The 25,737-nt window shown below is 38.8% G+C and overlaps 1 protein-coding gene across 22 annotated transcripts in view; it reads left to right on the forward strand.

The window, feature by feature from the left end:
• Positions 1-25,737, forward strand: part of FBXW11 (F-box and WD repeat domain containing 11) — a 131,597-nt gene that overhangs the window by 34,097 nt on the left and 71,763 nt on the right. For 6 of the 22 annotated variants that reach the window (XM_086362210.1, XM_086362212.1, XM_086362216.1 and 3 more), the window contains 2 exons: positions 6,837-6,893; positions 7,682-7,783. The exons of 9 other annotated variants lie outside the window; for them this stretch is intronic. In XM_086362210.1, the coding sequence (XP_086218336.1) occupies positions 6,879-6,893; positions 7,682-7,783 (117 nt within the window). In that variant the 5' untranslated portion in view covers positions 6,837-6,878. The remainder of the gene's footprint in view (positions 1-6,836; positions 6,894-7,681; positions 7,784-25,737) is intronic. 7 more of the 22 variants (XM_086362218.1, XM_086362230.1, XM_086362208.1 and 4 more) reach the window with 2 other exon arrangements.

Genomic DNA, 25,737 nt, shown 5'->3' on the forward strand with positions numbered 1-25,737 from the left:
ATACAGCCTTGGTGTACTCCTTTTCCTATTTGGAACCAGTCTGTTGTCACATGTCCAGTTCTAAGTGTTGCTTCCTGACCTGCATACAGATTTCGCAGGAGGCAGTCAGGTGATCTGGTATTCCCATCTCTTGAAGAATTTTCCACAGTTTATTGTGATCCACACAGTCAAAGACTTTGGTGAAGTCAGTAAAGTAGATATTTTTCTGGAAGTCTCTTGCTTTATTGATGATCCAGCGGATGTTGGCAATTTGATCTCTGGTTCCTCTGCCTTTTCTAAATCCAGCTTGAACATCTGCAAGTTCACGGTTCATGTACCATTGAAGCCTGGCTTGGAGAACTTTGAACATTACTTTGCTAGCGTGTGAGATGAGTGCAATTGTGCGGTAGTTTGAGCATTCTTTGGCATTGCCTTTCTCTGGGATTGGAATGAAAACTGCCCTTTTCCAGTCCTGTGGCCACTGCTGAGTTTTCCAAATTTGCTGGCATATTGAGTGTAGCACTTTCACAGCATCATCTTTCAGGATTTGAAATAGCTCAACTGGAATTCCATCACCTCCACTAGCTTTGTTTGTAGTGATGCTTCCTAAGGCCCAGTTGATTCCAGGATCGTATTCCAGGATGTCTGGCTCTAGGTGAGTGATCACACCATTGTGATTATCTTAGTCATGAAGATCTTTTTGTATAGTTTTTCTATGTATTCTTGGCACCGCTTCTTAATATTTTCTGCTTCTGTTAGGTCCATACCATTTCTGTCCTTTATTGGGCCCATCTTTGCATGAAATGTTCCCTTGGTATCTCTAATTTTCTTGAAGAGATCTCTAGTCTTTCCCATTCTATTATTTCCCTCTATTTCTTTGCATTGATCACTGAGAAAGGAAGGGTTTCTTATCTTTCCTTGCTATTCTTTGGATCTCTGCATTCAAATGGATATATCTTTATCTCTGGGTTTCCTATATTTATCATTGGGTTACTCTTGAGCGGACTTCTTTGCTCTCTTGTCTTGCATGTGGAAAATGTTCCCCACATGGTCTAGAAAACAGCATCTTTCTTTGATGCTTGCTTGAATTAGCTTGGTATTGATTTGATATTTGATATTATACTTTATCTCCTACCTTTTAGCCTAAGAACCTCACCCAACCCTTGCCAGTGTGTTGCATGACCTGCTTCTATTCCCGTGACACATATTGTTGAAGCAGTATATACTGAGTTGCAGGAAATTAAAATCTTTGCATGCTCAGTCATGTCCACCTCTTTGTGACTCTATGGACTGTAACTCTCTGGGCTCCTCTGTCCATGGGATTTTCCAGGTAAGAATACTGGAGTGGGTGGGTTACCATTCTCTTCTCTAGGGGATCTTCCCCACCCGGAGACAGAACTCTTGTATCCTTCATCTCCTTCACTGGCAGGCGAATTCTTTACCACTGAGTCACTGTTAATTTAATAAAAAAAAAATTGGACCATTTTTTTTGGTCCTGGGAAGGATTGGCTGTTAACTGGTGAGCTGTCACACACAGTGTAAGAGCTGTTGTCCTACAGGATGAAGTCTCAAGTTCGATAGAAAGGTATGGGGAGACCTCTGTGATTTGGCCCCTCTCTATCTCTCTAAGCTTTCTTTAGCTCACACTTAGAAACTTCCATTTGAGCTATTTCAAATCCTGAAAGATGATGCTGTGAAAGTGCTGCACTCAGTATGCCAGCAAATTGGGAAAACTCAGCAGTGGCCACAGGACTGGAAAAGGGCAGTTTTCATTCCAATCCCAAAGAAAGGCAATGCCAAAGAATGCTCAAACTACCACACAATTGCACTCATCTCACAAGCTAGTAAAGTAATGCTCAAAATTCTCCAAGCCAGCCTTCAGCAATACGTGAACTGTAAACTTCCAGATGTTCAAGCTGGTTTTAGAAAAGGCAGAGGAACCAGAGATCAAATTGCCGACATCTGCTGGATCATCGAAAAAGCAAGAGAGTACCAGAAAAACATCTACTTCTGCTTTATTGACTATGCCAAAGCCTTTAACTGTGTGGATCATAATAAACTGTGGAAAATTCTGAAAGAGATGGGAATACCAGACCACCTGACCTGCCTCTTGAGAAATCTGTATGCAGGTCAGGAAGCAACAGTCAGAACTGGACATGGAACAACAGACTGGTTCCAAATAGGAAAAGGAGTACGTCAAGGCTGTATATTGTCACCCTGCTTATTTAACTTCTATGCAGAGTACATCATGAGAAACAGTGGGCTGAAAGAATCACAAGCTGGAATCAAGATTGCTGGGAGAAATATGAAGAACCTCAGATATGCAGATGACATCACCCTTATGGCAGAAAGTCAAGAGGAACTAAATAGCCTCTTGGTGAAAGTGAAAGAGGAGAGTGAAAAAGTTGGCTTAAAGCTCAACATTCAGAAGACAAAGATCATGGCATCTGGTCCCATCACTTCATGGGAAATAGATGGGGAAACAGTGGAGACAGTGACAGACTTTATTTTTTTGGGCTCCAAAATCACTGTGGATGGTGACTGCAGCCATGAAATTAAAAGATGCTTACTCCTTGGAAGGAAAGTTATGACCAACCTAGATAGCATATTGAAAAGCAGAGACATTACTTTGCCAACAAAGGTCTGTCTCGTCAAGGCTATGGTTTTTCCAGTGGTCATGTATGGATGTGAGAATTGGACTGTGAAGAAAGCTGAGTGCCGAAGAATTGATGCTTTTGAACTGTGGTGTTGAAGAAGACTCCTGAGACTCCCTTGGACTGCAAGGAGACCCAACCAGTCCATTGTAAAGGAGTTCAGTCCTGGGTGTTCTTTGCAATGAATGATGCTAAAGCTGAAACTCCAGTACTTTGGCCACCTCAGGCGAAGAGTTGACTCACTGGAGAAGACTCTGATGCTGGGAGGGATTGGGGACAGGAGGAGAAGGGAACGACAGAACATGAGATGGCTGGATGGCATCACCGACTCGATGGACATGAGTTTGAGTGAACTCTGGGAGTTGGTGATGGACAGGGAGGCCTGGCGTGCTGCGATTCATGGGGTCGCAAAGAGTTGAACACGACTGAGCGACTGAACTGAACTAGAAACTTTAGGCGTGCTAGATTAATTCCAGTTCCTTGCATAGGACTGTCATTTCTTATTCGGCTTTGCTTATGTTATTCATTCTGCCTGGAATATCTCTTTCTCTCTTTTTTTCCCTTGGCAGCTTCCTGCTCATCCATTATGGTTAGTTCAGGCATCTTCCTCCTTTGAGTGTGTTAAGACTGTGTGTATGTGTGCGTGTGTGTGTGTTGTATTTACATGGCATATTCTCAAAGTTCCCTTCTATGAGTTCCCAGAGGAGAGAGAAGGTCTTAGTTGTGTTTCTGTCTGCAGATATAAATTCAGATAAGTTTTTTGTTGAATGGAGTAGAATTTAAGCGCCTCAACTCAGTTATCTCAAGCGCGATGATAGGAGGCAGAAGAGGTGGGTAATGGTTCTGTGGAAAGTAGTTTAAAGAAAAAAATTGGAGAGATTTATGGAAAACCTAAATCAGATTTATGGAAAATCTAAATCAGAGTGACATCAGAGAGACAATTAACATAAAATACCCCTTTGAGTAGCTTGTGAAAGAATTGCCTCTTTGAGAAGGAATCAGGGCAAGATATTCAAAAACTATTCCATCTAGACACAGACCAAAGTTAGCTTTTGTGAGTTCCTCTAAAAGCCGGCCAATCAGAGGCGAGGTGCCTGCAGCCACTTTCCCTTTTGATTTGTGGTTCCTATGGCAATAGGAAGAGAGCCTAGGACATTTCTCTCCTACCTCTGTTAATAACTTTGCTTTTGAAAAATGCCAAAAGCTATTATTCTTTTTGTCCTTTCAGAATTACAGTGTCTCTCAGCATGGTGGCCCTGATTTTGGTTTTTGATTATACAGTGTGTGTGACAAAATTAATAAACACTGTCAGTTTCCTTGATTAATGTTCTTTTCTTTGGCTATACAACATATAAATATAAGTCAATGTAATTGGTTATTTGCTCTTACTGTTAGAACCCCGTTTGAATTAGTTCCTGTTCTTTGTGGACAACCCTAAATTAGAGTATTGGTTGCTAAATGTGAACATTAAAACGAACATTTCTTAGGGATTTTGTACCCCTTAAGCATCTTCATTGTGATCCCAGTGTGCTTCTCTTGAGCTCCAGGCTGAAGTCTCAGGAGGAAAGAGGCTTAGTTTGTATTGTTGTTAGCTTAATAAGTAGGTCAATAAGTGTTTCTTAAAATTGATAAATACCCATGGTACCAGGATAAGTACCATGGTACTCATATTTTAACAATGAGGTAGTGTTCCAAAAGTTTAAAGATATGACCACTGTTAGCGTTTTAAAAAAAGAAAGAGAGCGCGACAATGGTGTGTGTTGTGCCTCTGTGGAGCTCAAAGGAAGAGACCTTTGCACTATTCAGTAAAAGAACGATAGACAATAAGTTACTCCACAGTAGTCAACATGGGTCTTCACCCAGGTCCCTAGATTTAGAATCAGCAGCTTCAAGAATCAATTACTGCTTGTGGTCAAAGCTGCATTTTAACGCTCTTAGGTTGATAAATATGGAACTTTTATGTTTAGCCATGCTTTACAAATAGATCAATGTCCTCTTGGACTGTTAGCCCTAAGAGTAGCCTTATTTAGACTAGCAGGCATAGGCATCTTTATAAAAAGATGGATGTATTTCCTAGAGTGGCATTTTCTGTTGAGTAAAAACTATTTTTCAGCGCTGTGGTTGGTTATTTAGCTCCAAGGTAATTGACTGTGAAAGTAGAGCAGTTCTAATATGTGTTATAAACACTGGCATCACTCTCTTTACCCCAGAATATCTTCCATCGGTGTTACAAAGATAAGTTCTTAGAAACTGGACTATCTTTAAAAGTCTTTTTCTGAATATACAAGTTCAATGTCAAACTTTAAAAATACCTGTAATAAATATTTAATATTTTGAAATTAGGTTCTCAGGTTTATTTTATGTTGTTTTCCATATTTTTATAAGTATTAATTAGATCATTAGATGATTAGGAAACTGCTCACTACTTTTCTTCTTTGGGCTTTATTTAGTTTCTTTACTTCTGAAGTCGTGGGGGGGTGGTTTGAACTAATTGGTCCAGTTCTCATAATCTAAATCTCACAGACTCTAAATTCTTTGATTTAGTGAATGTGAAAATTGGTCTCTCTCTTTTTTTTTAAGTTTTGGATCTCAGGTTATTAGCAGAACCTAATCAGAATACATTACCTACCTTATGCCTTCATGGTGTTTACCCTTTGAGGTAAATACATACTGAACTCTGCAACAGGAACCTGTTTTTACTGAATCAATGAAAATTGATTTGCAGATGAGTTTTGGTGTTAATTTGGTATTAGTTGCTGAATACAGGTGTAATCCTTGAAGTCTGTTCTCAGGTATAAGTGATTCTGTGATTTGGATAACTACAGAGATTCCAAAAAGGGAACTTAAATTGAACTATGAGGATGTTGGACATTTAAATTAAATAATGTATGCAATCCACATATATATACACATGTAGTGTGCTTGGGCATTTTCTCTGCCCTAAATGTTTCGCTAGGTATCTCTGGATAGTTTGTTGTAGTGGAAAGAAAACATGTTTGCTGAGAGTCAGACGGGATTAACCTCTTGTCCTAGTTCTGCCATCAATTAGCCCTTGTTTCCTTGCACTTTCAATAAGTTGCTGTTTAAGCAGATCAAGCTCTGCTTTCCTGATCTTTGGTTTCCTCATCTGTAAAATGGAATCATACTTGTCTTACAAGGGTTATTGTGAGAGTTTACTATGTCAGCTGTCTGGCATATAACAAGAGCTTGATAAATGGCAGCTATTGTCATTATATTATCCAAACATTTGTTCAACATCTTTTATGGCCCTCTTTGAAAGTGTTGGGGTGATGACATATGTATGCCTTGAGTATCAGTGATATAATTCTACCATATTGGCTATGGGAAGCTTTGGAAAGGAAGCATACTATTGGAAATACATGGTATTTTCTTCATTACCAAAAACCTGCTTAGTTTTTTATTCCATTGAGTCCACTGGTTTCGTATTCTTTAAATGCCTTTTCCAAATAATCTCAATACTCCATTACATTATTGGTGGGATTTAACTAGAAAGTACAGATGGCGGATAGGAAGGAGCCCAGGCTTCCCTGAGTTCAAGCATAGTGCCCTTTGTTTATATTGTAGTTGGGGTAACCATAGAATTTACCTCCCAAACCAGAACACTTTTGAGAGTGAAAGTTATGCTGAGACCAGTGTAAACTTGGACTGTCCCAGGAAAGTGGGTATATTTAACCATCCTAATTATAGCTAGAATAAACAAGTTTATGAGGTTGGGTCTGAGACTTCTGGAGTATTTTGGTTGAACCCAAACACCCAACTTCAGTTTTGTTTTTTTTTTTTGATTCTTCATTTTGCCAGAGTAAATTAATTGACCTTAGGTTTGAAAAAGTACTTATTGAATACCACAAATAATCTAATGGTTTAAAAATACTAGCTGTATTGTATTTGTTTATATTTTACTTTTTTACTTAATTCCCTTAAAACCAGCAAGCTCTTAAAGAATAATGGGAATGGGTAAATGAAATAAGCTTTTAATTCTTACTTGTGTTAAATGAATATTGTAAGCAAAGTCCAAAATGAAAGTCATGATTATTCTAAAGTTTTTTTTTTTTTTTTTTGCCTTTGCGAAGGCAGAGATCTGGGTGACACTCAAAATCAGATGTGTTTTTATCAGCTCTTTTGTCTCCTTTATCTATCAATCTGTCGCTCATCTTTCTTGCTCTTTTTGCCTTGTGTCTCTAGGTGCCCTGTGATTTTATCTAGGGAAGTGCAGAAACTGCCCAGATGATCAAGTTTCAGGTGATCAAAGCTTTTATAATAGAGGCATCATAGTCTTGTGGAATGAATGTGGGTTTTAATAGCGGCAACCAAAGTTTGAAATTCTGACTTTCCCCTCTTTTGCTGTCTTTGTGCAAATGACTTACCTTTGAACCTCAGTTTCTTGACACTGTGGTGTGGTAATTAGAGAACACATTTAAAGTACCGGCCCCATAGTAGGTAATGTAATGATGGCAATTGTAATTATACAACATAGACCAAAAACCATTGAGGCTTCCCTGGTGGCTCAGATGGTAAAGAATCTGCCTGCAGTGCTGGAGGGTTCAATCCCTGGGTTGGGAAGATCCCCTGGAGGAGGGCATGGCAACCCACTCCAGTATTCTTGCCTAGAGAATTCCATGGACAAAGGAGCCTGGCGGGCTACAGTCCATGGGGTCACAAAGAGCTGGACACAACAGAGCTACTAAGCACATGATGTTAGAGTCGCAGTCTCACCACTAATCTTGTTTTGCCCTCAGACTTTACAGTTCCCTTTAATGGGTTTCCACTGAAACATCTTTCTCTCCCTCTTGATTCTGCTCACTGTACCCTGAGGAGTTAGTGGTTGGCAGCAGAAACCTCCTTTCCGTAGGACAGAAAGTGGGCCCTCTCCCAGGTTTCCGTAAGTTTTGCTGGACTACCACCCCTGACCTCCAAGCTGCCATGGGTGCACCCCCTGCCCGACTAACATTCAAGTTGCCTGTGTGAAGGAGTGATTTGTTGCGGCCTCTAACTGCTTCTTCTCTTCCTTCCTTTTTGTCATCCTGCAGTGTTCTGTGCCAAGGTCTTTGTGGCTAGGCTGCGCCAACCTGGTAGAGAGCATGTGCGCACTGAGTTGCCTGCAGAGCATGCCCAGTGTCAGATGTCTCCAGGTGCCTCTCTTCTTTCTTGTTGTAAATGTGTTTTTTACGTATACCATGAACATTTGTTGAAACTTGCAGTAGTGTGTTTAATCCAATGTTAAGTCTGCTAAATGTTCTGTGTAACCCTCTGCTTTCCTCCAGCCTGGGTGCCCTACGTGGAGGAGTTCATACCTAGAGGGGCCCTTCTGAGCAAATGGGTCTTTGGCTGGGCCCTATTCTGCTCCTCTTTTTCCGCTCCTGCTTTTTATCCTCCCAACCCCCACCTTGAATCTGTGATTCTCATGTTTAATAGTTGTGCATGTACCCCCAAAACCTTGACATTTTCCATTTGGCTACCTTTAACAGTTCTTTCTTGAGTTGGGAGGGTTTCATAATTAAAGTGGTGATTTTTCTATTTTGAAACTCATCCTTTTGGCTTGCTTTCTCTCCCTCCTTCCATAAAGGAGTGGAGAGGGAATCACTAACAGTATAAAGCCTCAAATTGAAGTTTATAAAGATCACAGCTTTATGCTGGCAATAACTGTCAGTTTGGGCCACCTCCCAAAGACCAGAGCTGACACCTGTCCTTAGGGTCCACCCAGTTTTCCAGGCCGAGGCTGGCAGAGAATTCCACAGATAAAAGTAAAACTCTTTGGGGGTGTGGGAGGGGTTGCTCCGATAAAAGCTATTAGCAGGAGTGCAGCTGGGCTAACCTCACATGTTGGGATGGATTCTAAGAGAGTCAAGGCGGAAAACATTGTGACTTTATTGGGAAGGCTCTGTTTAGAGAAAGCATGTGTTTAATTTAGTATGGTTTCAGTAGCAGTATTCAGTTTTCATCACTGTATATTCCAGACAGTTTGATATATCTTTAAAAAGCAGTATTGAATTCCTGGCATCCTGTTGAGACTGCCCTGTTTTAGGAAAACACTGTAGAATCAAGAAATGATTTAGAGGGATCTTACTGATGGAATGAGTTTACTTTACTGTTCTCAAGGTAATCTCTCTATTCATGTTTACAGTCTTTAAATGGAGTTGGGGAGCCAGAAAGAGGGAAAATTTCCTTCATATTGGGATTGTGAACATTCTGAGCTGCGCTAGTGTGGTTATTGATTCAGATTGCTTTCTTTAGAAAACAGTTAACTTGAGAGTGAAGTCAATATAAGATCCAGTTGTCTTAGAGTCTATATGAAAAGTTGAGTTAGGACTCTTAGGGTCCAGGGATTAGGTGTTTCAGTAATGCGCCAGTGTAATGCATATTTACTCTTGGAAAAGCAGCTTCTCTGCATGTGATATAACTTTAACAAAAATGTTTTTGAAATAGCAGACTGAGATTATTGCATGTGCTCTCCTTGGTGCTAAATAACGGATATTTGCATTATAGTAATAGTGTGTACATCTTTGTCTTCTATTTTTCTGAAAATGCTTACTTGAATGTTATAGTTGCTTTTTAGTGGATTGATCCAGTTTCTATCCAGAAATTTAAGCAGGCGAAGAATTGTAGTTGTTAATGACATCTGGAAGTGCAGATTATTTTTATTGCATTTAGTTAAAAGTAGTTGACCAACGGAAGGCCTTATTCAGTATATTTTAGTAGCAGTATTGTGAATTCTCTGGAGTTGGGGTGAGTGGGAGGGAGCAAATAGGGTTTCTACCTTGAAAATGGAAACCCAGATAAGTTACTTCTTTGACTCATCTCTCCCAGTGAAAATCATTTAAGAGAAAAAATATAAACATTGCCTTGAATAGACCTTAAAATAAGGTGAAATATTGAGTGATATTCACTGAAATGTTAATGGAACAAATAGTATCTTCAGAGGTGCATTGGGGAATTTTGTTTATTTAGATTTTTATTTTCTTTAGTTTATGGAAGAATATGCAGCACAGTAAAGTGAAATATGCACTCAGCTGATTGGAGTTAGATCATTCTATTTTGTTCCATTTGTGAAAGGAAAGTAAACATATATAAATGAACTTCGAAGACTTTCCTTCTGTCAGTTCTTTGGTTTTATATATTATTTTAATTGTCTACCTCCAGTATCCAAAACAAATACTAAAAGTTAGTGACTTAATTTGAATAGGGGCTTTTTCAAAGAATGCCTATTGCTTATAAGCTACATCTTATTTTTGTCACAGAGATGACTTCTGCATTCACATTCTCAGCAAGCCCATTTTAAGAAGGCCTTAGAAAAGCAGGAACAGGCTACCCGAAGAGCCTGGTTGACTATGCTAGAGCTCTGGAATTGCATGAAAGGGCCCCCTTAAAATGACCACGTGCACCAGGGAACAGTTGCAACTTCAGCCAACTAGCCTATCTATTGGCTGATTTATCATACCATTTGAAAAGCAGGAGTAAAGTTAGTACTGTAGTTGCCTTTAGGCATAATGTATTCCTCTAGTTTCTGCTGTGAGAGAGGAAAAGGAATAGGAAAGACAAAAAAATAAAAACCATTCATTTGCCTCAGTAAAACTGTTTTAAAGAAAACTCCACTCACCACCAGTTCTACTCAGGGCTTCATATATATTAGCTTTGTGACAACCCTATGAGGTAGGTATTATTCCCATTTTTTCAGATGTAGGAACTGGGACTCAGGTGATATGTATGATTCAACTCAAGTTAATCTGTGAAGTGGTAGAGCTAGCATTTGAATTCAAGATTTGCGTGATTCCAAAATTGATTTTCTTTCCTCTACACTGGAATGCTACTATTTCTAGAGTTTTCCATTTTAGTTTTGTTTGTTAAAACTTTGCTACTGAGATATCCGGTGTGTGGCTTATTTAGTCATTATTTGAAAATAAAAAAAGAAAAACCTGCCAAATATCTCTGGAGGGAGGAAATTACATTCCCCTTACCAAGCTGAGCCCTCCTGAATCTTAAAGCTAGTGAGGTTGCTGAGTGGCTTTTCTGAAAATTCAGTTCTATGAATATTTCCTGAGCAATTGGTATGTGCCAGGGCCTGTATTGGTGCTGGGTATATAAAGATGAGCAGTGCAGATTTAGTCCCTGCTGTCTTGGAGTTCATTGTAATAAGCAGACCTGTGGACACAAATTCAGCCTGAGTCACAAAGTCCAGGTGTGTATGTGTGTGTAATGAAATTCTGATGTTAGCCAAATATACGCACACATACACACACTTACATATTTACACATACATACATACTTTTAAAAATTGTGACTAACCCTCAACATTTTTTTGGAACAGTTGAACTAGAATATCTGAATGCCTCTGAACTAAGCTGAACTAAATCAATATTTCAGTTGGTTCAGTTATTCAGATTCAACCAGTTGATTGTTACATCATATAATCAAGAGTTCGGACCATGTATCTATGTATCACATATTATATATGATTGTATAATTATCATGTAAGTATCATTTATGACTATATATGTATTACAGGTGTTGTAAAATACCCACCTTGTTTTTAAGTGTTGGGCTCTGGGTACTAGGTTATCTCATTGAATTCTTTATGGAGAAGTTATCTAGTTTGGCTTCTTTGTCTCTGAAGTTATGGAATTTAATTGACTTGTCTAAGGTTACACATTTATTTAAGCGGCAGAACTAGGTTAAGAGCTGGCTCTGGGCACTTCCCCGGTGGTCCATGGTTGGGACGCTGCACTCCCAATGCAGGGAACTGGAGTTCTGTCACTGGTTGGGGAGCTAGATCCCTCGTGCCCCAACTAAGAGTTCCCATAATTGAGACCCTAGACAGCCAAGAAGTAAATAAATATTAACAACCAAAAAACCTAGATCTGGGTAACTGCAAAACCAGTGTTCTGGTCAGCATGCTGTAGTGACCTTAACTTGACAACTGCCATTTTGGGGTTGAAAAAAATTCCCTTTTATTTTTATCATTAAAAGTTGAAGGCTGATGCACCTGGATGTAGAGGTTCTGTGCAGTGAACTGACACACAAGTTCCCAGCTAGGGATGCGCCTTTTTCAAGAGTTGCACTGATGATGATGACTTGGAGTGACAGAAGGGATGGTGAGAGTCGAGCTTCAGTGCCTCGCTTCTAGTTCCATTTGGGTAGTTGTTGAGTCACTAAGTGGCGTCCGACTCTTTTGCAACTCTGTGGCCTGTAGCCTGCCAGGCTCCTCTGTTCATGGAATTTCCCAGGGAAGAGGAATTTCCCAGGGAGTGGGTTGCCATTTCCTATCCCAGGGGATCTTCCCCACCCAGGGGTTGAACCCACATCTCCTGCACTGGCAGGTGAATTCACACTGAGCCACCAGGGAAGCCCCACTGTGGATAGTGCTGTGCAGCAATGAATAGAACTTTTGACACCTGCCTGTCTTGTTTCTTTTCTGTTCACTATGTATAGTGATCCACACTGATTGGAGGACACTACAGTTGGAACTTACAGCTGCCAACCTAAGAGAATATTTTTTAGAGAAGGGAGATAGCTTGGTAGAAAGAATCGTGATTCTGGAGCAGACAAACCTCAATTCTAGTCTTTTCTCTGGTGCCTGATAGCTTTGTGATGCTCGCTGGTCATGTTTCCTATTCTCCTGACCCCCTCCCCCCCCGCCCCGTTTCCTCATCCTTTACATGAAGGTGGTTATATCTGCCCACACAGTTTTATGAAGTAGAGGGAGATAGCATCTACACCCTGCCATTGGTTGGCTATTGAGGGAATGAAAATTCGTTTCTTTCATCACTTGCCCCTGGTGCCCTGTCTGGCCTGACAGCCTCAGAGCCCAGGGCAGGATCAGAGTAAGATAAAAGGTTGGGTGTGTGATATGGCCCCTGCTGTCAGGGGTTCTTGTTTTGTCCAGGGCTGTGTCCTTAGGTCAGACGTGGCTGTTCCAACTCAGTGTCTTTTTTTTTTCTAGTAAGTGTTGGGGATTTATTATTTCTTGTTCATTATTCTGTTGAACTCTAGGGCCAATAATGGGAAGGCTTGACATAACCTTTCAATGGTAGAGTGTAGTATTTTATGAACATTAAAAACCTTTTTTTTCTCTTTATAAGAAAATTTACTCAATATAGTTTATTAAAAAAAAAACTCCATTGGTAACCTCACCACTCAGTGAACATTTGTTGCTGTTTTAAGGTCTCTCTTCCTCCTGCCTGTTGGGCAGGAAGGAATTCATCAAATTGTGCAGGTTCTCTTCATTATTGTGGTGATGAAAATGATTATAAGAGTGGTGTTTTAATGTCCTATGGAACCCCACAGTGTGACTTTGGAATCATGAGAAGGATGAAAGAGGGTTTAGCATAATGCCGCTCACACTTCTACTCACCTGGAATAGCTCTGGATTTAGCTGTACTAGATAGATAGCAAGACTCTTAGCAAGATTTTATGTGAAAAATTCTATGGAAATTTCCAAACACACAAAAGTAAAGAGACCCTTTCAACTCAACTGTGAACAGTTTTCAAAATGAAGCTATTCTTAGTCCAACTTTCTCTTTCTTGAACTTTGTTTTTTCTGGAGCATTTTTAAACAAATCTGAGATAGCTTTTAAAAAAGAAGGAGCATGACAAATCAGTGTTTTATGTTAGCAAAAAAAAAAAGAATCATAAAAAAGGCTCAAAGAATTAAAAATAGTACAGCTAATATAGAAAGTTATAAAAGACATATGTTTCCTTTGAACCCAGGTCTCACTTCCCAAAGTGTTACTTAGGAGTTTCTCCTGTTATCCTTTAGATAGAAGCTTAAAAAACTACAAATATGACCATATTATACATATTACTTTTCAATTAATAGCTTTTTCAAATTAGTAAGATACGTTGCCCATCTTCCCATATCAGCATATGAGATCATGTGAACCCTGTTCTTTTTAATAGACACAAAAATATTTCATTATGTTGGTTTTATCATTTAAAAATATATATATCCAGTTCCCTATTAAAGTAATTTTGGGGCTCAATTTTTTTCTGTCATGGCACTGTATTTGAATGAATGTATATTTTTAGGCTTGAATAATTATGTATGTAGAATAAGTTCCTAGAAGTACAGTTGCTTGGTCAACAAATATCAGTGTTTTTTATTAAATCGTCCATTTACAGAAAAGTAATAATCTCTCCTATCCATCCCCCCAACAAATGTTAACAGTTAATGTTATCTAGCATTGCATATTTCAGTTTTTTCATTCATAGAATTTGTTACTCTACAATTATAGGGATTTTCTTATTTTATTAAAATAGGGAAAATGGGCTCACTGTAGAAAAACCACAGTACAGTCTCCTTTATTTACTTATCATCATAGTACAGACATGTCTCCAGATTTTGTAAAGCCTAACTCTTTTTACCAGTGGAAATTTCACCAACTTTTATCATCCATAGATTTGAGAGGAGTACAGTTTTTTTTCTTTCTGAATTACAATACAATGTATATAAATATAAAAATCTTAATTGTTGATTATACCTCAGTGATCTGTCACAAAATGAAGTGATTTATTTTGATAGAAGTGGCTAAATTGTTTCCATGGAGGGTGGACCACTTTATAATCTAGTTTATTTCTATAAGCTCTGGATATCATTTAAAAATATTTAAGGTTTACTTTTAAAATATTATTAAAAATAACCTATACTTGTTCAAAATTAAACTAATAATAAAAAATGACAAATAGTAACATCGTGAATTAAGACTTTCTACCATCATTTTAAATCACTGAATAACATTCCATTTAATATACATATTGCTGATTTTAAGAAGCCCTCCCTCTTTGTCAAGACTTTTTCAAGTTTTTGAGACATCCATGTTGAGTAGAAGGTCATTGTAGATAAGTCTTTGGATACTTCTTTGATTATTTCCCTAGGTGAAAGAGTGTGCACATTGAAACACTTTAGGTTGCTATATTGTACTTTTGACAAGTTGGGTCAGTTTCCACTCCTTAGAGCAGTGGATGAGAGATTGCCTTTTTATATGTCTTTGCTGGCATTGGATAGTTTAATTTTTAATTTTTTTTTCCATTCCTGTGAATGAAAATGTTAAAATACGTATCTATTTACTGGCCATTTCTACTTGTCTTCTGTGCCTTATCTCTTCATACCTACTTGGTATTTTTCTAAAATGACTTTTTAAAAAAAAATCTCAGTTTAGGAAGTCTTTATATATTAAATATGGTAACTCCTGTCATTTATTGCAGATGTTTTCCCCTGACTTTGGCCTTTCAGTTTGGTTGATAATGCTTAGAGATTTTTACTTTAAATATAGTCATATTTATTCTTTTTATTAATTTATTTTTTATTGAAGTATAATTGATTTACAGTGTGTTAATTTCTGCTGTACAGAGTGGTTCAGTTATGTATACACACACACACGCACGCACGCACGCACGGTTTTTTCTTTTTTTTTTTTTTTTCACGCACGGTTTTTTCATCTTCTTTGCCATCATGGCTTGTCCCGGACGTTGACTGGTTCCCTTCGCTCTAGGGACCTTGCTTGTCCCTCTCTGTAAGGGTCCGCCTTTGCCTGCCCCGCACTCCAGTGTGTCCTCCACGCCCGCCTCCCCCGGCAGCCGCATGTCTGTGCTCTGTGTGTGCGTCTGTTTCGTAGATCGGGGCACCTGTGTCGTGTTTTAGATTCCACACAGAAGCGTTTTCATGCGGCATTTGTCTTTTTCTTTGTGAGTTGCTTCACCTGGTGTAATCTCCAGGTTCTTCCACGTTGCCAGAAATGGCACTTTGTTCTTTTGCATGGCTGAGTGACATTCTCTTCTGTGTGTGCACCGCATCGTTTTTTATCCATTCCTCTGTCAGTGGACATTTAGATTGTTTCCTTGTGTGGCTGTTGCGAATAGCACGCTGTGAACATAGGGGTGCATGTGGCTTTTTGAATTATAGTTTTGTAGGGATATACGCCCAGGAGTGGGGTTGCTAGATTGTATGCTGACTTTAATTTTCTGAGGAGCCTATCATTCTGTGTTCCATAGTGGCTGCACCAACTTACATTCCCACCAGCAGTGTAGGAGGGTCCCCTTTTCTCAATACCCCCTCCAGCATTTGTTATTTATAGACTGTAAGAAAATAATCTAATTTCTGGTTGTGCTGGGTCTTGGCTGCTGCCTGCAGGCTCTCTCCAGCTGTAGAGTCAGGGCTGCTCCTCGTTGCGGTGCATGGGCTTCTCACTGCGGTGGCGTGTCTTGTTGCAGAGCACAGGCTCTAGGTGCTGCAGCGCACGGGCTCAGCAGCTGTGGCATACGGGTTTAGTTGCTCTGTGGCGGGTGATCTTCCTGGGCCAGAGACTGCACCCATGTTCCCTGCGTTGGCAGGCAGATTCTCATCCCCTGTTGCTGTAGACTTTTTACCATGGCCTTCTGGTTAGTGTGAGGTGGTTTTCATTGTCGTTTTCCTTGGCATTTCTCTAACAATTAGCAGTGTTGAGCATCCTTTCATGTGCCTATTGGCCACTGCAGTCATTCTTTTCCTTTGCCATTCTTCCAGTGGTCTTTGGCTTTGTTTTACATTTAAATCTTTCTGTTCCTTCTGCAATTTACTTTGGTAAATTCTTTGAATCAGGGATCCACATTCTTTCCAAATGGCCACTCTGTTTTCTGCATACTATTTGCTGATCCAGCTTTTCTCCATTGCTTTGAAATCATATGATTATTTCATTTCCTTAAATCTGATAATGCCCACTCATACAAATCTCTTTCAAGATTTTGTTTTTCTTCATTTCCCTAGTATCATCATCAGTTTTTAACTTCTGTGGGGTTGCCATGGTCTGCAGTATATCATGCTGTCTTTTATACAAATAATGCTGGTTTCAAAGTGTCTTGTTAGTGATGATAAACTTTGAAAGTTCAAAATTTCAAAGTGCCAAACAGAACGATTTATTTTAGCATTTTTCTAAAGAAGTGATTTTTCCTCTGTTTTTTACTATGAATTGAAATTGTTGGATATTTTTAAAAATCATTTCCATGTCATATTTTCTGAAAACAGAGTGACTTTATGATCTCAGAATTTGAAGCAGCGGAAGCAGTAGCAAGTAAATTCATATTTTGGAGAAAGTTCTAATGACAGCACAGTGGTTGGTATATAGTACTAACATTCAAGAAGTAGCACTTGATTAACTCATGGATCATACACATATGTTTAAACACTCAAGAAATCACATACATTTGCCATGGTTGAGAGCTTCTGCTATGGGAAAATGAAAATGACACCTTGTCTTACTGACAGTTTTAATTTATGGTTTCCAAAACAGTGTATGTGATGGATAAGGTTTAACAGTGTACATAATTTAAGGATAGGTAGGTGGATAAATGAAATTCAGACCACATCAGAAAATGCCTTTTTAGTTTTTCAACAAAAATAACACAGTATGCCTCATACTAAAGTCTTTTATATTGCTTGTAAGAATTCTGGTTTTTGTACTTCTGTTGATTTATACTTATTGTTCTGTTTATGAAAGTAACATTTTTTCATTGCAAAAATTATGGATAGTAGAAAAGTATAAAGAAGAAATTAATCATTCAACCATATTCTCACTTTTAGTGTCCATTCTTTTGTTTTTTTCCCTTGACATTTTATTTCTGTGTGTGTGTGTATATTTTGTTTATAGATAGGCTTATACTCTATATATACTGAATTATAACCCCATTTTTACCAATATGGTTCACATTAATAAACCTAGGTCTTCATTTTTAATAATTATATAGAGTTTTAATTGTCTGGATGTATAGTAATTTAATCACTCTCCTACTGATGGACATTAAGGTTATTAAATTTTAGTCTGTACTTACTTATTAGGTTGTATGTACAATAATGTAATCACTCTCCTACTGGTGGACATTAAAGTTATTAAGTTTTAGTCTGTACTTATTTCTTAGGTTTTATTCATTGGAAAAATTCTAAATCAAAGGGTATAAACTTTTTAAGGTTTTCTGACATTGACCAATCCACCACCAAAAAGTTATTCTGATCTACATTATTCTCAGCAGTATATGATAGTAGAAATAAATACCCAATGTGGAAAACTGGAAAGCATAGGAAAACACAAAGAATGCATTAAAAAAAATCATACTTTGTTTACTCATTTGTTTATTCTTCAAGCAGCAAATATTTATGAAGCTTCTACTATGTACCAGGAATTATTGTAGGGGCTGGAAATACAGGAGTGCACAAAAAGCCACTCTGTCTTGAAACTTAAATTTTAGTGGGGACAGAAAGGAAATAAGTAAATCACATGGTATTTTAGGTAGTAAGAAGTGCTATGGAGAAAGGGGGAGGTAGGGCACTCCAAGGGGGCTTTTGTTTTACAAGAGATGGGACGTCATTAGAGAAAACTGTCTGCAGTGCAGGAGACCCGGCTTTGACCCCTGGGTTAGGAAGAGCCCCTGGGTTGGGAAGAGCCCCTGGAGAAGGAAATGGCAACCCACTCCAGTATTTTTGCTTGGAAAATCCTATAGACCGAGGAGCGTGGTGGGCGACAGGCCATGAGGTTGCACGAGTCAGACCCGACTTAGCGACTAGCCCACCACCAGAGGAGCAGTTTATCCTGCTAACATGTTAATAGGATCTCTGTCTTTTGTATAGATGATAGAATGAAGAGAGAAAACAAGGGGGCCAACTCTAAGGTTGAGCAGTGTATTAGTCATGGTTGCCCAGAGAGATAGAACCAGTAGTGCTAGGTAGGTAGATGGATAGATAAGATATTTTAGAGAATTGGCTCACATGATTGTGGGGACTGGCAAAGTTGAAATTTGTGTGGCCAAGCAGCTTAGAAATGCAGCCAAGATTTCGGTGTTACAGTCTGGAGGCAGAATGTTTTCTCTGTGGCCCTCAACTTACTAAATAAGCCCTGTGTACATTTTGGAAGGTAGTATGCGATCAGATCTACAGAATAACCTTCACAGCAACCTATAGATTAAGGCTTGACCAAACAACTGGCTGACTTGACACATAAAATTAACCGTTACAACTGTGACTGAAAAGAGGCCAACTTTGGAGTTAGGGATACAAATGGAAACAGAAGCAGCCCGTGACCAAATGAAGAAAAGTGAGTGTGACATTAGTAAGCGTGATACCAATCTTACCAAGCCAGTACCATTTGTATCACCAGTATCTAATAACCATAGTCAGAGGTGATTTGGACTTTTGAGTCCCCAGTATGGGAAGATAAAAATATGGTATATGTCTACTTGTGACAATGAAGTGCTTTAGTATTGACTCTTCACGAAGAATCATTCAGTACATAGTACTCATTTTGTAGAAGAACCATACGTGTGTAGGGATCTCACAGTTAACACTTAGCCAGTCACATTACTAAGCCTTTTCCTGTACTTTTTTAATCCTCTGAACAGTTTTATGAACTAGGTTTCGTTATGTCTGTTTTATACATGAGGAAATGGAGATTCACAGAGAAAGAAAGCTTGTGACTTGCCTAAGGGCACATAAAAGTAAGGGGCAAAACCAGAATTGAAACAGTCCCTTTGGTTCCCGTACGCTTTGCTTTGGTGGTATTAGTCTCTCAGTGGTTTTAGTCTCTTAAGTCATATCCAACTCTTTGCGATGTCATGGAGCCTGCCAGGCTCCTCTGTCCATGGAATTTCCCAGGCAAGAACACTGGAGTGGGGTAGCTATTTCCATTTCCAGGGGATCTTCCTGACCCAGGGATTGAACCCAGGTCTCTTGCTTGTCAGGTAGATTCTTTACCGTAGAGCCATGTGGGAAGCCCCTCCAATACACCTTACTGCCTCTCAAAGTAGAAACTGTTTTCATAGAGACGATTATGTGCATTTTAAGTTGTAAACAGAGTTTTCTAGGACAATTACGCAATAGGAATGCTATTTATGTTGTTACACCAGTAGCTTACATGATCAAATATCTCTTCTTTAGAGCCCTTCTCTGGCCACCCAGTCTAAAATAGCTTACTGCTTTTCACTCTGTTCCTTACCCTACTTTATTTTTTCTTCATGGCACTTAGCACTGCCTGAAATTACATTCTGTGTTTGTATTTTTTTTTCCCCTCCCCATTGTCTTTCTCCCCATGGAAACCCCAAGTTCCATGAGAAAAGGGTCATGTCTTAGTCTGCGTGAATAAATTCACCTGTTTGTAAAATAGTTTCTGAACAGGCAGAATAAACTGGAGAAGAAGAAATGGCTGTCTAAGCTAGGGACTGTTGGGATTATATGGTGTAGTAGTATTTGCTGTCATAGCCAGAACTACTTTGGACTTAGTTCGCTGAGTTCTTTGAACTCAAGTATTCTTGTGAATTGAAGGAGTTTCTTGAGGAAAAAATGATTTTGCTTTGAAGACTAGCTTGTTGTATTGTTGTTTTGCTTAAAAAATAATCTTTTCTGATTATAGAAGTAATGCATGCATATTGTAGAATGTTGGGATAAAATTAGAAAGAAAAATGAGGAATAATTTAGGGAATATCATTCTTAATAATTTGACATATTTTATTTGAGTTTTTAATCTGTGCATTGCTTTACATCCTTGAGAATTGTATCTATATAATTATATAACCTTATATGCTTTTATTTTACTTTACATACTTTGTACACTTATTCAGGCTTATTGTGTTTATATGTTACTATTATTAAAAATTTCTCATGATTTGAAATGACCACATTCCATGAACATCCTATAATTTGACATTTTTCTGGATGCTTAGACTCTTCACTTTTATTTATTAAAAATGAATCGCCATCTTTTGGCACAACTCTTTGCCTTCCTTTTCAATTACTTAGGATATATTCCTAGGAGATACACTGTATATATCTTGTCATATTGCTTTCCAGAGGGTTTGCATCCTCACTAGGATTGAACATTGCTATTTTGAATAAGTTTAACTAGGCTACTTTGTGTAACTCAGTAGTATACTCTTAAAATCACAGGCCTCTTCACAAATGGCAACTCTTCTCTGAGCAATTTGAGTATATGTTGAGTCAGCTAAGCCATGGCCTACTAAAAGAAGATCTAATAATACTGGATATACTTGGCCAAGAGAAAGAATTTGAGAGACATTTTCAAACACAGAACACCTGTGCCAGTCTGCGCCTTCTTACTGAATTACTTGGGTGCTCTGATAGTAATTCAAAAATGAGATCATGCAGTTTGGATGGGATTATTTAGAAACTACTTAGAACATAGTGTTAAACATATCGCCGATACATTTTGTACATTTTTTACTGTCTGCTGTGTGCCACGCACTGTACTGTGACCTGGTAGCACAGAACCTGCTGCCAGTTTTTGTAGATGGGTGGCATATGAAAACTCTTCATAAGAAGAGCTTTCTATTCCTTCCTCCCTCCCTCTAAAAAACCAGGAGTCGCTTACTGAAGTCCTTGTAAAATCTCTTAGAGCTTGCTTCGTTTTTAAATTCAGAGTAAAAGGTAAATGTTAAATCCTTCATCTGTGGAGACAACAAGAGATGAAAAATTAAGGACTAAAGTAATGGTAACCAGAAGAATTAAAAGACGCTTACTTTTTGGAAGAAAACATACATAGCATATTGAAAAGCAGAGACATTACATTGCCTACAAAGGTCCGTCTAGTCAAGGCTATGGTTTTTCCTGTGGTCATGTATGGATGTGAGAGTTGGACTGTGAAGAAGGCTGAGCACCGAAGAATTGATGCTTTTGAACTGTGATGTTGGAGAAGACTCTTGAGAGTCCCTTGGACTGCAAGGAGATCCAACCAGTCCATTCTGAAGGAGATCAGCCCTGGGTGTTCTTTGGAAGGAACGATGCTAAAGCTGAAACTCCAGTACTTTGGCTACCTCATGTGAAGAGTTGACTCATTGGAAAAGACTCTGATGCTGGGAGGGTTTGGGGGCAAGAGGAGAAGGGGACGACAGAGGATGAGATGGCTGGATGGCATCACTGACTCGATGGACATAAGTCTGGGTGAACTCCAGGAGTTGGTGATGGACAGGGAGGCCTGGCGTGCTGTGATTCATGGGGTCACAAAGAGTCGGACACAACTGAACAACTGAACTGAACCAGAAGAAACTATCACCTCATTAATTTCAAAGTAAAAACTTTGCCAGAAGCATTGCACAGAGGGATCTGTGGAGTTCACAAGGAAAGAGATGGATTAACCCCTATTTGTCAACTGGTAGTGATGGCCTGGGGAAGACGCTGAGTCTGTAATGTCCTCAGTCAGCACTAGATTGAGTTCTTTACTGAGGCCATCTGATGGTAGTGGTGAAAAAGGGCGCAAAAGATTTCAGCACATGTTTTTTCCTGGGGAATCCTGTAGCTTGAAGTGTTGGATATTAATTATTAAAAACCAGCCATTGAAAAATATATTTTTATTTATTTTGAGACAGTGTTGAGCTTAGTTATAAGTACACAATACTAAGAACCTTTTGCTTCTCAAACTGTATGAAAATAAAGCTGACTTTATGGTTTGTCATGTTCTAGTGTTTTGGTATATATTTCTTACAAAGGAAGATGTTCTACATAATCCTAATTGAGTCAAATCAGTAAATTAGCATTTGACACGTTACTGCCATCCGGTCCTTGGTGTCTGAGTTTCATCAGAGGTCCAGTTCTGTCCTTTGTAGCAAAGGCATCTACTTCAGAGTAATGAACTGCCTTGAATTGTTGTACTTTAATTTATTTCAGTCTGGAACAGATTGTCAGGCTTTTTCTGGACTTCTGTATCCTTGGCACTTTTGAAGATTACAGATCAATCATTTTGTAGTATGTCTGTCAGTTTGGATTTGTTTTCTTATGATTAGATTTAGTTTATACTAGGAAGTCTTTCCGAGAAGGCAATGGCACCCCACTCCAGTACTCTTGCCTGGAGAATCCCATGACGGAGGAGCCTGGTGGGCTGCAGTCCATGGGGTCGCTAAGAGTTGGACATGACTGAGTGACTTCACTTTCACTTTTCACTTTCGTGCATTGGAGAAGGAAGTGGCACCCCACTCCAGTGTTCTTGCGTGGAGAGTCCCAGGGACGGGGGAGCCTGGTGGGCTGCCATCTGTAGGGTCGCACAGAGTCGGACACGACTGACGCGACTTAGCAGCAGCAGCAGGAAATCTTTGAAATCACAAAAGTGATGCTTTATTTATGATTCTGATTTGTTTCATTACTAATGGTGGCCATCTTGATTACTTGAATAAGTAATAATAAGGAGCTTTCTTCACTATAAAGTTACCCTTTTTCTCTTTGTTACTAAATATTTTGTGGAGAGAGACTTTGAAACTATCAGTTCGGTTCAGTTGCTCAGTCTTGTCTGACTCTGCGACACACCAGGTTGTGGCACCAGGCTTCTCTGTCCATCAGCAACTCCCGGAGCTTACTCAGACTCCTGTCCATTGAGTTGGTGATGCCATACTGAACTGTATGAATGTCCTCTTTTCATTAGAATTTCAGTTTATTTACTTATTGGTATAGACTTGTGGTTTCTTGTTTTATTCAGTGGGTTTTAATCTGTTATTATGATTATTTATTTTGATGGTTAGATTATTCAGTTTGGTCACTGCACTTTCAAGCTGGGTCCTGTGTCCTTTTGATCTGTCCTCATAATTCTTTAAGCACTTCCTTACTTTCTGCTGCAACAAAATTTTTCTCATCTTGTATTTTCTCATCGTCAGCCCTGGAATTAGTCAGTGCTGTAAGGAGCCTTGGTTTCTTTTAGTGAGGAATGACACAGTGGTAAAGAATCCACCTGCCAATGCTGGAGGCACAGGAGATATGGGTTCAATCCCTGGGAAAATCTCCTGATAGAAAATGGCAACCCCTTCCAGTATATTTGCTTGGAAAATTCCATGGGCAGAGAAGCAACCCATGGGGTTGCACAGAGTCGACACAGCTGAGTGATTGTTACACACACACACACACACACAGAGTAAGTGTGCTTAGTGCTATTGGGATATCACTGCTTCTGTAAGCTCTCAGCCAGCAGGGTTAGGTAATATATATATATTTTTGTCTCTTGTGAAAAATATACCTCTTTTTCTATGTATTAAAAACCACGAGCTCACAGTGATAGCTTCGATTCTAGTCCTGTCTTACAGATTTCATTCTAGTATTCTAAGGTAGCCCTTTTCATATTTCAAACTCCTTTCTCTAACAGTGAGAAACAGTGACTCCTGTTTTCCACAGTATATTTACTTACTTGGTCAGTTCTAGAATGAACAGTAGTTTTAGAATTGCTTACCTATATCATTGAAAAATAAATTACTAACCATACTGAATATTTCTTTACCATTAACTTTTGTTTTTGGATCTATATTCTAGCTGCTGAGTTCCAAAGTCACTTAATTTTTTCCTCATCATTAAGAATGATTATGTTACTCATTTGAAATGTGTTTAGGTTCATTTGTTTCTGTGGATACTCCAACTCTCTTCCCAATCCTTGTTGACTTTATTTTAACTTTTTTGAGTATATAAAGCATTTAATGTAGTTCCAAGAGTAAAACCAAAAAGGTATTGTCAAGCTTTCTGTCCTGTTCCCATTCCTCCATTCTTTGCATCCCATTTCCGTTGGGTAACTGATGTCACTAGTTTCTGGTTTATCCTCCCTGGGTTTCTTTATTCACTAAGGAATAGATACACAGATTCATATTTTCTTATTTCTGCTTATTTCTTATACAAAGAGTACCATATAGGTAGATGCTATTTTGCACTTTGCTTTTTTCACCTAAAAATGTACCCTGAAAATTACTCTGTATCAGCCCATGGAAGCCTTTCTTTCTCTTGCTTAAGGCTGCATGCCATGTGTTGATACACGATAGTGTATTCAGCCAAAATTTCATATATGGCCTTGTAGGTAGCTGCTTTTTTGTTTTGAAGTAACAAGCAGTCCTCCAGTGCATATGTTTATCTTGTGCTGCTTATGTATTTTCGTAGTATTTCATTATAGTGGGGTTGTTGGAGAAAAAGGTTGGTGTAGGATCAAAGGTAATGCTGGATGAAAACGTAAAGCTGCTTATGTAGTGTTTCATGTTTCCAAATTCTCCTCTAATAGGGTTGCACACACATTTGTCTTCTCCTCAAAAGTATACAAGAGTGCCTGTGGTCACTCAGTTACTAACAGAATGTCTTTTCATACTTGGGAGTATTTTTCAGTGTTAGGTGAGAAATGTGCAGCCTTCATTTGCATCTCTTTAAGTATGAGTAAGCCTTAACAGCTATTCTTAAAGGGCCATTTTTATATCTTTTAAAAAGTCTGTCTGTGTCTTTTCCTCATTTTCCCATTGGGATTTTGGTAACGTTTTTCCTCCTCAATTTAAAAGAAAAATTTAGGCATATAAGTCCTTTTACCTGTGACATACATTGTAAATATTTTTTTACAGTGTTCTAATTTTACCTTTTTCCAAATCGCTGAGCAGTTGGCCCACTTACTAAATTTATTAAAAATTCCCTCAGTTTAGCAGATGCAAACTAATACACAGTGGGTAAAGAACAAGGTCCTACTGTGTGTGTGTATATATATACTTAGCACAGGGAACTGTATTCAGTTAAACCATAATGGAAAAGAATATAAAAAAGAATGTATGCACATGTATAACTGAATCACTTTGCTGTATAGCAGGAACTAACACAGCATTATAAATCTACTATACTTCAATTTTCAAAAGAAGTTCCTCAGTGATCTGAGATGCCACTTTGCCATGTACTAAATCTCTGTCTGTACCTGGGTCTATTTCTGGACATTCTCCTCCATTAGGCCAGGATGTGGTTTGCCACATGGCCCTCTGGCCCAACCCAGCCCTGTTTTTGTAAATAATGTTATATTGGATCGCAGCCGCACTCATTTATTTACCTATGGTCTATGGCTGCGTTTGCGCTGCAACAGGAGAGTCAAGCGGTTGTACAAAGTGTGAGGCTCGCGAGGCTTGAGATGCTCACTCTCTCAGCCTCTACAGCACCTTGCTCACCCGTTTTTCCATATCAGCTTCTACTCTCTGTCCTGTTTTCTTTGTCTTACTGTCATTCTCTTAGGTTATTTTTCTGCTTTTCTTTAATGACTCTTAGTTACTACATTTTTCATTTCAATTTATCATTGGGGGGCATTATAATTTACTTTCATTTCTGTTATAGTCTCGTTTTTATTTCTTTTCTGAGTTA

The sequence above is a fragment of the Bos grunniens genome, chromosome 20 (assembly GCF_055505025.1).
Source record: "Bos grunniens cultivar Pamir isolate PY7600 chromosome 20, Bosgru_T2T1.0, whole genome shotgun sequence".
Lineage (NCBI taxonomy): Eukaryota > Metazoa > Chordata > Mammalia > Artiodactyla > Bovidae > Bos > Bos grunniens.